The sequence below is a fragment of the Alternaria alternata genome (genome assembly GCF_001642055.1).
Source record: "Alternaria alternata strain SRC1lrK2f unplaced genomic scaffold CC77scaffold_2, whole genome shotgun sequence".
Classification (NCBI taxonomy): Eukaryota; Fungi; Ascomycota; class Dothideomycetes; order Pleosporales; family Pleosporaceae; genus Alternaria; species Alternaria alternata.
Window position 1 is genome coordinate 123,686 of NW_017306191.1, and position 13,001 is coordinate 136,686.

At 52.5% G+C, this 13,001-nt stretch overlaps 7 protein-coding genes across 7 annotated transcripts; 4 read left to right on the top strand and 3 right to left on the bottom strand.

The window, feature by feature from the left end:
• Positions 1-699: 699 nt before the first annotated feature.
• Positions 700-1,806, bottom strand: CC77DRAFT_926377 (Six-hairpin glycosidase; the record flags this gene model as incomplete). Its single annotated transcript, XM_018533922.1, has 2 exons — positions 700-1,624; positions 1,673-1,806. 2 exons carry the CDS (start codon positions 1,804-1,806, stop codon positions 700-702), a joined length of 1,059 nt encoding a protein of 352 aa, XP_018390357.1.
• A 2,279-nt stretch (positions 1,807-4,085) lies between these two features.
• Positions 4,086-4,812, top strand: CC77DRAFT_1015975 (hypothetical protein). The gene is made up of 3 exons (XM_018524134.1): positions 4,086-4,216; positions 4,276-4,365; positions 4,437-4,812. Exons 1-3 carry the CDS (start codon positions 4,168-4,170, stop codon positions 4,601-4,603), a joined length of 306 nt encoding a protein of 101 aa, XP_018390358.1. The 5' UTR covers positions 4,086-4,167; the 3' UTR covers positions 4,604-4,812.
• Positions 4,813-4,920: 108 nt separating this feature from the next.
• Positions 4,921-6,276, bottom strand: CC77DRAFT_293193 (hypothetical protein). The gene has a single exon (XM_018531090.1). It carries the CDS (start codon positions 6,055-6,057, stop codon positions 5,050-5,052), a length of 1,008 nt encoding a protein of 335 aa, XP_018390359.1. The 5' UTR covers positions 6,058-6,276; the 3' UTR covers positions 4,921-5,049.
• On the top strand, positions 6,238-7,366 carry CC77DRAFT_926889 (hypothetical protein; the record flags this gene model as incomplete). Its single annotated transcript, XM_018533959.1, has 2 exons — positions 6,238-6,568; positions 6,618-7,366. The coding sequence occupies 2 exons, from the start codon at positions 6,238-6,240 to the stop codon at positions 7,364-7,366; spliced, it is 1,080 nt and encodes a 359-aa protein (XP_018390360.1).
• Positions 7,367-7,428: 62 nt separating this feature from the next.
• CC77DRAFT_1015977 (4-coumaryl-CoA ligase) lies at positions 7,429-9,871 on the top strand. Its single transcript, XM_018524135.1, has 3 exons — positions 7,429-7,937; positions 8,017-8,718; positions 8,831-9,871. Exons 1-3 carry the CDS (start codon positions 7,841-7,843, stop codon positions 9,523-9,525), a joined length of 1,494 nt encoding a protein of 497 aa, XP_018390361.1. The 5' UTR covers positions 7,429-7,840; the 3' UTR covers positions 9,526-9,871.
• Positions 9,872-10,782: 911 nt separating this feature from the next.
• CC77DRAFT_1056768 (hypothetical protein) lies at positions 10,783-11,744 on the top strand (the record flags this gene model as incomplete). The annotated part of the gene is made up of 2 exons (XM_018527934.1): positions 10,783-10,797; positions 10,848-11,744. 2 exons carry the CDS (start codon positions 10,783-10,785, stop codon positions 11,742-11,744), a joined length of 912 nt encoding a protein of 303 aa, XP_018390362.1.
• Positions 11,745-11,951: 207 nt separating this feature from the next.
• On the bottom strand, positions 11,952-12,957 carry CC77DRAFT_291155 (DUF336-domain-containing protein). Its single transcript, XM_018531089.1, has one exon. The coding sequence runs from the start codon at positions 12,547-12,549 to the stop codon at positions 12,019-12,021; it is 531 nt and encodes a 176-aa protein (XP_018390363.1). The 5' UTR covers positions 12,550-12,957; the 3' UTR covers positions 11,952-12,018.
• Positions 12,958-13,001: the final 44 nt, after the last annotated feature.

The following is a 13,001-nucleotide window of genomic DNA, read 5'->3' on the forward strand; positions in this document are numbered from 1 at the left end:
TTTCCCCGCAAGAATACGTGCTGGACGATGAAAAACGCCGGATATCTATTCTGAAGGTATTACCCAATGCCAAATGGTGACCGGCAGGAGTACATAGGTTCGTCGCGAGAAGTTTTGCAGTGTCTAGGAGCTTTCGGGCGAGGATTTGCTGAGCTCTAGCGAATGTGCCGTTTACGTGGCGTAGATTATGCAGCCTGATCTTCCTATTGGTCAGCTCTCACAAAAATGCCTCATCAATCCACCAATCATCTTGCGCATAGAGGAAAAAAGGCATAAGAGACGATTGGTATCCCCGGCATGCAGATGGTAGTATCTATAACATTACAGCGTGAAGTGACTTGCACATTCCGCGTTAATCGAGACAAGAGCAATGCATCACGCCCAACACTGAGCCAAGATCGATGTGTTGAGCAGAGCAAAGCATTACTAAATCTGAAGGTTATAACGAAATAAAAGAAGCACACTGCACAGGCACAAGATTTGTATATGTAGTCGTCATTAAGTTCGTGATTACATTAAACAGAACGAGTGTCCTTTGCACACTCCATCTTTTCCAACCCTCACGATACCATCTAGCGCCAAACAGCCGCTGGCGTGGAAAAACAGCCCCAACCGAACCAAAACCAAAACCAAAACCAAAACGGGGGTATAAAACACAACCAAGAAACCGCAAGACAGCCCCTACCACAGCAGCAACACCTACGGGTCACCAGCCAATGCAGCCGCAACCATGATGTCAATCCCACTCGCATGCGTGCTCGGATTCCCATTCTGACTGGACCCCTGCCACAAATCCACAATGACACCACCATCCACCCTCGGCTGACTCCTCGCCGCATTAGCGTTCCGATAGAAGAACTCTTTAACCCCCTGCTGCGGCGCATTCTCATAAAGCGTCGATAAACCCCGTACATACGCGCCTTTGAACTGCGAGCTAACGGGGTCGAGAGGTCCTCCAACAGGCTCGGTGAGAATGCCGCTTCCATCGCTGAGTTTGGTTGTCGAGGCCACGGCAAGCTTGTACGCTTCTTCAATGTAGTCGCCGTTGTTTTTCGCGCGAGCAAGTTCAGAGAGGCCGGCTAGGACGATACCTTGGTTGTATGTGAAGGTTGTTCCCTTGGGTTTGCAAGTCGTGGGGTCGATGCCGTCGTTGATCAATTCGTCGCTGTTGATCATACCAGATTGCTTGAACCAGTCCCATTCCATTGAAGCCCAGTTGGTGTAGTCTACTTTTTGCTGGCCGTCGACACGGTTGGCGATGTGGGCGGCGACGGAGAAAAAGAGCTCATTGGAGATGGCGGCAATGTAGTCGCGGTCTTTCGACCACCAGAGACCGCCTTTGCAGGGCGTGTTCCAGCCTGTGGTCATGTCTTCGAAGATGTCTTTGGCGGCATTGAGGTACTTGACGTCGCCCGTAAGATCGTAGGAGGCGATCCAGCCCATTGCCCACCAGCCTTCGTCGTCGTAGAACTTGTTTCTCCATTGCGTTGCACCATGCTGGTTTGGGGATTTGGCGAATGTGTTGGAGACGATCATGAGGGCGTACTCCTTGAAGGCAGCATCTTGGATACCAAATCGGGCGATGGCCTCAATAATGTTGCCGGACTGCCACCATAAGTCGTTCCTGATTGAAGTCAGATATGCCGGTCGCGTGAAGTGGAAAGCTACTTACCATAGGCCAGTATCGTAGTTGTACCATTTTTCTTGCAGAAGTTTGATGGCAGTAAAGGCGTCGTCGGCAAAAGTGTCGGCATGCGCAGATATAGAGTAGAGAAGAGGTACCAACAACGCTGCGAAGAACTTCATGGTGGATTAAGCAATAGCGATAATAAGAATTATTGGGGTACTTTGAGTCTTGAAGAAAGACGATTGCCTTATGAGGAAGTAACCATGAGCGGAGACGACCCCGTCTCTGTTTTATGTTCCCAACAACCGCAGTGGCAGCAACGGTAGCGACCTCAGCCTCGAAACTTTAGGCAAATGTATCAAGGAAACGGACTGTATGTTGGCGTGTGAGAGCGATCCCAGTAGCGGCAGCGGCAGTGCCACAACGCCCAGAACCCCAAGAGAGTACTTTGTACAAGCAAAACTGTTCGCGGTACTGAACGTGCCTATGGCACTGTGTGTAGCATGAAGTCATCCCTGCTCTTACTACTCTCGAGCTATTGTTAGAAGCCTGTGGCACAGCCAGCGAGGCGGCCTTGGGATTGTCAGGCATGGAGACTCATGCGGGCGAGGGCCGTGGGCGAGTCAATACATGTGATAGACAGCATGCCCATACACCAAACGGTGAGGTTTGGTACTGTACAGCGGTAAATAAAATTAGGTTTGTCGGAGCCTGATCGACGTGGACCCTATCATGAAGCGACTATCGTTTAAGAGAAGCGCTAGAGCGGATCTGATCTGAAACACGGGGAAGATAGGATGGAAAACCATTTTGTACGGCAAATAAGGGAGATTGAAGGTTCATTGGGTGTTTATCTGTGATATTGCCTGTTTCGTCAGTTAGCTTGTGGCTTGTGAAGAGTTGCCCAGCCTCACAGACGCCTGCATGCAGGAGCATCGCGTGCGGCAGACGATCCTTTGGTCGAGACTTTGCGCGACGGCGAATGCACTGCATATCGGCGATACTTTCGAGCACCGAGGAGTCTCGAGTAGATGCAACCCCAGCAAGACAGTTGTCGAACATTGTTGGTGCTGCTCATCAAACACGAGCTTCGGAGGTATGTTGACAGCTAGCACGACACACTCGGTGTTGGCAGTTTGGAGTGCCAGAGACGATCTTCGCCAGGCGCTATCGATATCTGTTGTGCCGCGTCGCAGGCATTGTCTGAGTTGTGCGCAGATTGATCCCCAAGGATGATCATAGTCGGCCTGGTGAGACGGCCGCATGTACCTCGCCGCACGGCAGCATGGGCAATGGCAAATTCTCCGATCTCAATTTGAGGCATCACCGGCGACCATGAAAAAGCCAATCCTTCATCCTATTGCTGCTACTGTGGGACAGACTCGGTGTTGAGCGCGTGGTGGTTGGCAAGACTCGGCTTTGCTGCTGACGCTGTGAGATTAGCCAAGGTCCACAGCAAACAACGCAGAGCTCAACCACGGATAACGGCCCGCTCGTGCAAAGGACAGTCGATCATGATTGTGCGCAGCATGTGCACATGTTGAATCCAGCGGCCAAAGGATGGGTCGTCACATTGACGATGTTGACGAGATGAAAAGTGGGTTCTTCGCGACAAATGTCAAACAAGTTTTTGCTCAGCGGCAAAAGGCCAGAAATAGTAACGACTCTTATGCGCTCCTGCGTGGAGAATCACTTTCCATTTGCGTGGGTGCGAGCGGGATGATAGAGTAGAACCTGGACGCGTCGAGCTCTGTAAGACGTCTGTACGCGTCTGTTCGGGCTGATGTGGCGTAGCAATGACGCTAGTCACGTGCTGCGTGACTTGTTCGTGCCACCAACATACGTCAGCGGGGTACTGCCCCACTCAACCTTCCAACTGTTCGTGTACCCGACGTTGGCAAACAACGGCTTCTGCTCCGGAGTATGGCTTCAGGCTAGAAGTAGGGCGAGGGGATAGTCTACCATTATCAAGAAGGTACTAAGGCTAACCTGACGCTACCAACTATCTCTCTACTACGCTACCAACTATTCACTTGAAAAAGCACTCGCAGCTGAGGGGGAACCGCGGCAGCACATGCCCCTCGTTCCAACTTGCCCAGCACATCTTACCCTTTAGCGGGGCAGTAATCCTCCTGCGGCAAACGATCTGGAACATGTATCCACCCTGAGCCGTGGCCGGATGACGCGAATGCCATGCAAAGGCGCCAGATTGCCATCAATCACACCGTGCGGAAGTAGTGATCTACCAATCGTGGCCGTCTGTGGCGCCTGCAAACTGGTATACATCCTGGCAGTTCTACCATGTGAAGGAGCAAGTAACAGGGCCCACTAAACACTGCGCTGCCCTCTCTCACCCACACCCTTTGCAGCTGCTCGTCTAGAGACATATGACGTACGACTGCCATGGTGCAGAAAGGTAGTATATAAGAATGTCTCTGCTGTCTTCTCCTCGAACCTTCATCACACAATCAACTCTCAAACTCCAACCAACTACAACTACCACTTCCAAACCTCCAACCAACCAACCACAAACAATCAACATGTCTGACTCCATGCGCAAGGGCCTCGGCGAGCAAGCCTCAGAGAAGAGTAAGCTCACTCACCGTCGAAACATGCAGTACAGGACAACCATCTAACCACCGTCACAGTCACCCCCGACTCCCAGAAGTCCACCACCGAGAAGGCCAGCGAGAGCCTCACCGGAGCCGGTGACCGCATTGCCGGCGCCGTCCAGCCTGGTAAGACAACGCTCCCCTCCCCCTTTCCCTTCTGAATACGGGGAACATGTAACTAACACGACGACTACCAGAGGGCCAGAAGTCCACCGGACAGAAGCTCGGTGACGCGACCCGCTCCGGCGGCGACGATGCGTCCAACCAGGGCCAGGGCGTCATGAAGCAAGCCCAGGACATGGCCTCCAACGCTGGCCAGAGCATCTCCGACACCCTCTCCGGCGCCACTGGCCAGAAGAAGTAAAGCACTTCTCTTCTTGTTTGCCTGGTAGCCACGATGCCCTTCTTCCTCCCCTCTCTCTTGTATGGCATGAAGACCTGAGAATGGACCAACATGGTATTGCGATGGATGGAACGAAACATACCCTTTCGGCGTGAAAGCCGCGTATCTATATACCCTACCAATGAATGAAATAATGACTTGATCAAACATACTGGCGCCTTTGCCGTGACTTCTTGTACAATCGTTCTGTGAGCAGGTACATATGAGTGCATGCTTCGATTGTCAACATGTCGCGAGGAAGATGTTCTCAGGAGCAAAACAGCAATGTTTGGCCCGTAGTATTGTTGCCACGTTCCTCATCAGTGCGACAACGACACGTAAAGCTTCATGAAACATTTTTCAAGTCCCATCATTAGACAAACCACCTAAGACATGGAACGAGCTTCCTTGATAAAACTTAGCCACGCCTACAAGTCCTCATCTTCCACCTCCTCCATCGACACATGGTTAAGCTTATTCTCCGCCGTCCTCGCTTCCCCAGATATACCTTCCATCTGCCCTTGGGCCTCCGCAGCCATCATCTCATACTCGGCTTCTTGCACCGCAGCCTCGGCGGCCCGTTCTACCGCATCTTTGACACTTGCATTCTGCACGCCTTCCAAGAAGGCGTCTATTTCTTCCTCGTCGGCCGTTTGCGCCGCCGTCTTCTTCTCCGCTTGCTCTTTCCCTGCTGCCGTCGACTTGTTCTCCTCCTCCTCCTCCTTCTTCTTCTCATTCATATAACCCTCGTCTCTCAGCTTGTCAAACTCTTCCGGCTCAAGTAGGCGTCCCTCGCCCTTTGCCAACTTGATCTTCTGCGCCACGGACGCGGGCATGAATTTGGTTGCTTCCTTGCGCAGATCGCGGACTTGGGGCGCGGCTTCGTAGACAATGGTTGGTTTCTTTGGTTCGGCGGCGGCGGCGGTTGTAGCAGCAGAAGCGTCGTCTTGTTCGGGCTGGAGGAAGCGTTTTGGTATTGGCGGTGGTGTGTCGCGTGGCATGGGTATGCGCTTCACGTCGTCGTCGGTGTCACTGCTATCCGTGTCTTTGCGCTGGCCGTCTCGTGATCTCTTGCCCAGGACGCCGGCGCGTCGGTCTCTCTGCTCTGCGCCCCTCTCTCTATTATCGTCATTGTTGTTGTATTGTCGCTCTGGTTTGAAGACTGGCGCTTTGTCCCCCAGCGCGGCGCGCGCTTTGTTCACTGCTGTGAGATCCTTCTCCAGCTCCTGTAGCCGTTGTCGCTCATGTGGCCGTATGGCGCCGCTCTGGTCGAGTTCTTTGAGGTTGTCAATGTCGCGCTGTATGCGATGTGGGTTTCGGCGCGCGAGTTTCTCGTTGCGCTGGGTCTGGAGGTTGGCCTTTTGCTTGCGGATCTGCTTCTGCTTCTCGGCCTTTTTGGCTTCTTGGACGGGGTTGTAGTTCTTCTCCTTGGCCATTTTGACGGTTCGAGGGTATGTGGAGTAGTAGTAGTAGTGGTAGTAGTAGTAGTAGTAAGTGTCGCATGGAAATTGAGAAACTGGGGACTGACGTAAGGTCCGTGCTTGAGCCGCGGCGCGTCGCGAATGGTGGCGGCAATTGCGCTCGCGAGCATCTGAGCGAGACTAACTACCCTCTCCATGTTTGTCCCAAGAGCGCTGAGGCTCAAAGGGGTCCGCGAAAAGCCGCGACCCCGGCCTGTCAGAGCGCCCGCGGAGAGCGACGGCGATGATGCGCTGGTCGAGGCCATGCAGAAGACAAGTACAAACTCACCTACTTACCAGCCAGAACAGATTGAAGCCAAGGTTGCAAAGCCCGGATCCAGGTTCACTACCAAGCTCGTCACACCGGAATACATTGGCCAGCTTGCTGCTGGCATCGAGCTGATCTTCACCGACTATGCGCACCAGGAAGAAGAGCGCGCCAAGTGGCTTCAAGACCACTACAGGAAGGTCGATGGGGAAGACAAGTGTACGTAGACCCGCGTCTCTGTGTGCTCCATGGCTGACTTGCAGGCCAGACATTCACCTGACCGCCATACTCGAACACCCCAACATCTCTTCCCTCAAGCCCGAAGCCTCCCAAGTCCTCCTCCAACAGGCTCTCCACGACCATCCTTCAAAGATGCTAGAGACCTCGAGCAACAGCTACTACGTCCGCCGCAAGCCCTCCTCATACCGGCCCAAATACCTGCCCCACAACTCGTTCCACGTCACCGATGACAACGGCCTGTCGTTCTGGGATCAGCGGACAATATACGTCGAACCGCATCTCCGCAACATGTGCCCTACACCGGCAAAGGTCGCATATTGGCTGACACAGCATGGAGAGCTACGGTCCAAGTGGCTGCCCATCCAAGCAGTCCACACGCTCTGGAACAGCTGCGCTTTCGTCGTCCTCAGCGGAAGTGTAATGCACGACGACATCTGGCAAAAGTGGAGAGAGGCAGACAAGCCTGAGAACTGGAAAATCATGACCAAGGTCGAGCACACTAAACGTACTGCCGAATACGTTGCATTGCTCGAGACACAGAATCCGAGAGGCATGCGCAAGAACAAGATTAATGAGAGCGAGCTGCCTGCAATTGCGCGACCAGCTGTGCTTCCTATGGTGGTGGAAATCGCTCCTGTTACGGAACAGCGGCCGGCCAAGAGCAAGCGTAAGAGACGAAAACCGAAAAGGTCTGGCAAGCCTACTGGCGAAGATGAAGTCGACGCAGATGATGCTGAAGATGCACGCGACGAGCCAAGTGCTAAACGCAGAGGATGAACAGCGCCGTTCAGATCGTACACTTTATATGCGCACAACGCAAGTCCTCGCAAAAGGCGAGCGAAACAAGCAGTAAACAACGCGAGCGGCGACACGAGCTTGAGCTGGACGTGTCCCAGCTGAATAGCTCCGAAATAACGGGTCCCAGTTGGGAGCAGCACCATGATTGTTGATCTACCCCAACTTACCCCGCTTACTCGCTAGTACTGACATCTCAAGTTGCCGAAGCCACCGCATGCATCGTTGACCACTCTAGACATTGGGAGTCCGTGGACCGAGGAAGGCGCTGAGCTATGTGAGGGCCATTTTGCGGCTACTATAGTAGATAGTATATCTATCCAAATGTACCAGTTGACGACAATGGCTGGTCGTGATATCATCGACTATCCCAAGCACGTCTGTCTTTGTCTGTCGGACCTTGTCTAGTGTACTTGTGCCAATCTCGTTCATCTAATAAAGAGCTTCAAAAGTACCATGACGACCGTTGTAGAAAAAACACCCACCGGCACTATATACCGCGCTGCAAAAGACTACCCAATACCCGACCTCGACGTCTTGACCCTTCTTTTCGGTGAGAAAACAACTGCCTTCATATCATAAAACTCCGAATCACCCTCCTAGAGAACTAACGATACTCAAAAAAAAATCAGACTCGGAACACAGCTATGCCAAAGCAAACACACTACTACACGTCTCGGCCGCCAATCCAGACCTGGACGTGCTAGACAAGTCACGCGCTCGCACTCTCACACAAGCGACTTCAGCCGCGCTGCGCAAACACTTTGGCGTCGGCGCCCACGGCGCGGGCAAAGATGTAGTCTCTGTGATTTCCACGGGACATTACTTGTTGCCTGTGCTGGCGTACGGCGTCATTGGTGCCGGGGGCATCTTCTCTGCCGCATCGGCTGGTAGCACCGTGGGTGAGCTGGCCAGACAGATACAAGGTGCCGGAAGCAAGATACTAGTCACATGCCAAGCTACACTGGAGACGTCCATCAGAGCTGCCGAGGAGGCTGGATGGGGGAAATGCGGTGGGGGAAGGGTACTGCTTATGAGTGAGGAGGGAGAATGGGGTTTGAGAATCATAGGGACTGGTGATGATGATGGAAAGGCACAAGAGACTGAGAATTTGATCGACCGGGAAGACAGGTTGCCGTGGATGAGGATCGTGGACAGGAAAGAGTTGGAAGAGAGTCTGGTGGTGCTGATTTATAGCTCGGGGACGACGGGGTTGCCAAAGGGTGTCAAGTTGAGTCATAGGAATCTGGTGAGCCAGGCTGTTACTACGGGGGATATGATGAAGAGCTGGATAAAGGAGAAGAGACCGGGTTTCGAGTATAGGACCATCGCTCGTAAGTCATGGCCGTGTTTTGAAGAAGAAGAAAGAAAAAGAAAAACAAGGTGGAGGGTAGAAGAGAAATACCGTTGCAAAACATTTTACTGACTTTTCGAATTCCCGATTAGACTTGCCAACCGCTCACATTGCAGGTGTCCAAGGCTACCTAATCAACCCCTTCTACATTGGCGGAACCGTCTACTGGATGCCCAAATTCGACTTTTCCCAATTCCTCGCCTACAACGCACAGTACCGCATAACCTTCTTCTTCACCGTGCCGCCCATCTACCTACTCATCGCCAAGAGCCCCCTCGCAACAACACAATTCGCGACACTCGAGCTAGCCATCAGCGGCGCCGCCCCACTAGGAAAAGACCTCCAGTACGCCGCGAGCCAGAAACTCGGCAGTGGGCCCGACTGCTTCATCGACCAAACGTGGGGTCTGTCTGAGACGACGGGTTCCACGACGATTATGCCCCCGGGCACGCACGATGATACGGGTTCCGTGGCGCCCTTGATACCTAATATGCGCGCGAGACTTGTCGACGACAGTGGGCGCGACGTTGAACCCGGAACACCCGGAGAGGTGCTCGTCAAAGGCCCTGTAGTATGTAAAGGCTACTACCAAAACGCCGACGCGGATAAAGACGCGTTTACATCTGATGGCTGGTTCTGCACCGGCGACATTGCCGTGTTTAGGAATGGTCTGTTTTACGTCGTGGACCGGAAAAAGGAACTCATCAAGTATAAGGGATTGCAGGTAAGTTGTTGGGAAGAAGTTTCGGACGTTGCAGAACTTGCACTTGCTGCTGCTACTTATTGAATTAGACTAAAAAGCTGACTTTGTATACTAATGTTGTTAGGTCGCGCCTGCGGAGTTGGAGGCTTTGTTACTTGGTCATCCTGACATATTGGATGCGGCGGTCATTGGGGTGCCGACGGATGATGGCACAAACGAGGTACCCAGGGCTTACGTTGTCGTTGGGGATAGAGGGAAGACTGGGGCAGACGAGATTGTACAATTCGTCAAGGAGAATGTGGCGGGGTATAAGCAGTTAAGAGGGGGTGTCATATTTCTAGATGACATTCCAAAAAGTCCGGCGGGAAAAATCCTTAGAAAAGACTTGAGGGCTCGCGCCGAGAGGGAGAGGGGCGCGAAGTTGTAAAGATGGGGGGGTTTTTTTTTACGATGATAGAAGTTGGGATAGGGGTCGTTACATCAAGACGAGGCTTGGCTGTTATCGGTAGTGCCTATACCAAGACAGAATAGTGACATTGACTCGTTCATGTGTGGTGAGGAAATAATACTGCAAGGACATCCAGGCTACAATATAGGGTTGTTGTCTAGGTTCCACATGTAAGAGACATGTATTCGGGATGTGTCAAGGTGCCAGTGTGCAGTTAGGCGAAGTCCGTTTTCTGGTGATCTTTCCAACATGCGCGGGGGGTTACAAGATTGCGACACACAAAACCGATCCGCATCTCGATAAACACAGATATGCATCCGAGCTTGCCATATAACCGTAATATTGCTGTGTACTGTGGTGTCTGCATTATCAATGTTGTGTAACGTGGCCCGCAACAAGGAACACGTTGCGAGGCTGTAGAAGGCACTGAGGGCTAATTTCAGGATCGTGTTCTGGCGATCCTTGTCTGCCGACAGCTTCGGGCTGATCACATACGCGGTCCGACGATCAGCTTCTCTACCAGTGCTGCTTAACACAATTCCAGTGATCGTTTTCACACCTCAAGTCGCTTTCCGAGTACAAAAGACGTGGTGGTTGCTAAGCTCGCCCTGGCATCATGCAACGCCCTTCCAACGCCTTCCTGTTACGCGGAGGATCTCCGAGCCTACCAGCGTAGAGTGACCACGCTTCGCCATTTCAGGAAAGAGATGTCTCATAGCGTATCTCGACTGGCCCGGCACAAGTTACCAATTACCTTAACAAGGCATGCACGTGGTATCAGTAGGGTGAACCGCAGTCCCGCCGCGTATGACATCACCAGAAGTAAACACCGTGTACCTTTTGTGCATTCCTCCCGCCCAAGATCAACACATTTCGATCCACCGATCAAGACCATGGCTCGCATAGCGGTATTTGCTCACCATGACTTCATATGCTCGTATCTAATACTCTTTTCTAGGAACAAAACCAGAAGATCAAAGAAGTCCTCCCTACGGTCAAAACCGAGGCGGAACAGATCGACCAGATCGCGAAGATAAGAGGATGGTTCCGCCCAAAGGAGGACAGCGCTTACTACCCGTTGATCCAAGAATTCCTCAACGAGCAGATCGACGCAAAGGAAGCGACGTCGCGCATTCTTGGGCCAATCGACGAGAAGATCAAAGACGCCAAACTCGACGATGTAGACTTCATGGACCTTTGGAAAAGCATCATTCATTCAGCAAAGCGGTTGACTTTCCGTAATGGCCCACAGGTAAACCACAACATGTTGATCGACTTGGTCAGCGCGTTCAAGGAGCATTCCATACCGGGCAATGAGCAATACAACTACCTCTACCAGGAGATGACCGACTTCAGTATGGCCTGCCGCGAGGCTCTCAACGACTCTCCAGTAGCACATGACGGCTATATCGACCGAGAAATCGAAGCCTGGGCGAATATGAACTTTTTCTTCGCCCTAGTGGCAGGCAAACACATCCATGACCTCTCCATGTACGCTCTCTTCGTACTACGAGAAGCACTCGAGACGCCTGCTATCGACGATCCAATGTCAACCGCCAACCAAAAGTACGATGCCAACGTTCCTGCGGCTGCAGCCTGGATACTAGGCTACGGCCACGACCTCTTCCGCATGGAGAAAGACCTCACACCCTCGGATCGCAAGCAAGGCAACCCAGGCCGCGGCGGCGAACTCTGGAAGGGAAAATCTGAGTTCAGCAAGGAGAGATGGGCATTCTGGAAAGAACGTTTTGCAGCGATTGCAGATATGGAGGGCGTCAGTGAGCAGACCAAGATTGATGCTAGAGATGCGATAGAGGGCATGGAGAGGAGCCAGACGTATGAGCACTTGAGGTAACTATCTGTAGAACCTAGCAGTGCTAATGCGTAGCTATTAGATTTATGTTTGCAGAGGAGGTACGAAAGGAAGGAGCTATCGAGCGACTTGGAGGAGGATTTCGTCCGTTGGAACGAGGAGCTAAGCGGCAGAAGGGGTAAAGGGTAGTAGACTTGAAAGCTAAACACGGTGAGATTGTCGTCACATCATAACCATAACTCCAGATACTAGATTATAGAACGATAGTCTTTTAACAGTCCAAATTGATTTCCGCTATATATATCGTCGTATCAACCTACGCCTTCGTGGTCGCACCTAGCGCCTCCACGCCAGCATTCGCAACACTCAAATCCTGCTCCACACTACCTCCACTAACACCCACACCCCCAATCAAGATACCATCAATGTAAATGGGCACTCCACCCCCAAAAGCAATCAACCCGCCATTCGTATTCTGCACATCATACAGCGGCGCACCAGGCTGCACCGCCGCATACAAATCCGCACTCGCATACACGCCATTGAACAAGACTGCCGTCCTCGCCTTCTTCTGGCTAATGTCAATGGAGCCCAGGAACGCGTTGTCCATGCGGTGGAAGGCGACGAGCAGGCCCGAAGGGTCGACTATGGCGATGTTTTCGGGTATTTGGAGCGCTGTTGCGTTGGCGGTGGCGCCTGTGATGATGGTTTGGGCTTGCGCGGCGGAGATGATGTGTCGCTGGGCGGGCGTCGTGCCGAGTCCGTTTGTCGTGTTCATGGTGGCGGCGGCGGAGCTGAGTGTGAGGAGACTTAGAGTAGTACTCAGGATGGTGGTGAGGAAACGCATTTTTTGAATGGAAGAGGTGGGAGGGTTGTTAAGGACAGGGCTTTGTCTATAGTCGGCAACTTGCAGTTTATTCTTCTGCTAACGTGGTGGAAGATGTGGGTAAGGGGAGACGTGGACAATGGTTGGAGATTTGAAATTTCCCGTTCTTTTCTTCTCTCTCGAACTTGCTCTGCCGTCCCGTCGTGTCCTTCACTACTTATACTAGGTACGTATACGTACTCTATCCGATTTGGTCGTCTTCTCCGACCAGAAACCTCTCTACTCCACTCCTGCCGTCTTTCGTCTGCAGGTACGCCCCGGACCTCGGTCTCGGATCAGGCCTCCCATGGCTGGCTTCCAGATTTTATGAAAAAATCTCTCTTCCGCTTGCTTGGATTGATTGCTAACAATGGTGCATCCCAGTGTTGCGTGGTCGCGGCGGTCTAGTTCACCGGAGACAAAAGATTTCAGGG

Bases quoted from the DNA above. Each gene is read 5' to 3' on its own strand.
- CC77DRAFT_293193 (XM_018531090.1), bottom strand. From the start codon at position 6,057: ATGGCCAAGGAGAAGAACTACAACCCCGTCCAAGAAGCCAAAAAGGCC.
- CC77DRAFT_1015975 (XM_018524134.1), top strand. From the start codon at position 4,168: ATGTCTGACTCCATGCGCAAGGGCCTCGGCGAGCAAGCCTCAGAGAAG. The intron at 4,217-4,275 runs GTAAGCTCACTC...CCACCGTCACAG, and splicing joins CGAGCAAGCCTCAGAGAAGA to TCACCCCCGACTCCCAGAAG. The intron at 4,366-4,436 runs GTAAGACAACGC...GACGACTACCAG, and splicing joins TGCCGGCGCCGTCCAGCCTG to AGGGCCAGAAGTCCACCGGA.
- CC77DRAFT_291155 (XM_018531089.1), bottom strand. From the start codon at position 12,549: ATGCGTTTCCTCACCACCATCCTGAGTACTACTCTAAGTCTCCTCACA.
- CC77DRAFT_1015977 (XM_018524135.1), top strand. From the start codon at position 7,841: ATGACGACCGTTGTAGAAAAAACACCCACCGGCACTATATACCGCGCT. The intron at 7,938-8,016 runs GTGAGAAAACAA...AAAAAAAATCAG, and splicing joins CGTCTTGACCCTTCTTTTCG to ACTCGGAACACAGCTATGCC. The intron at 8,719-8,830 runs GTAAGTCATGGC...ATTCCCGATTAG, and splicing joins CGAGTATAGGACCATCGCTC to ACTTGCCAACCGCTCACATT.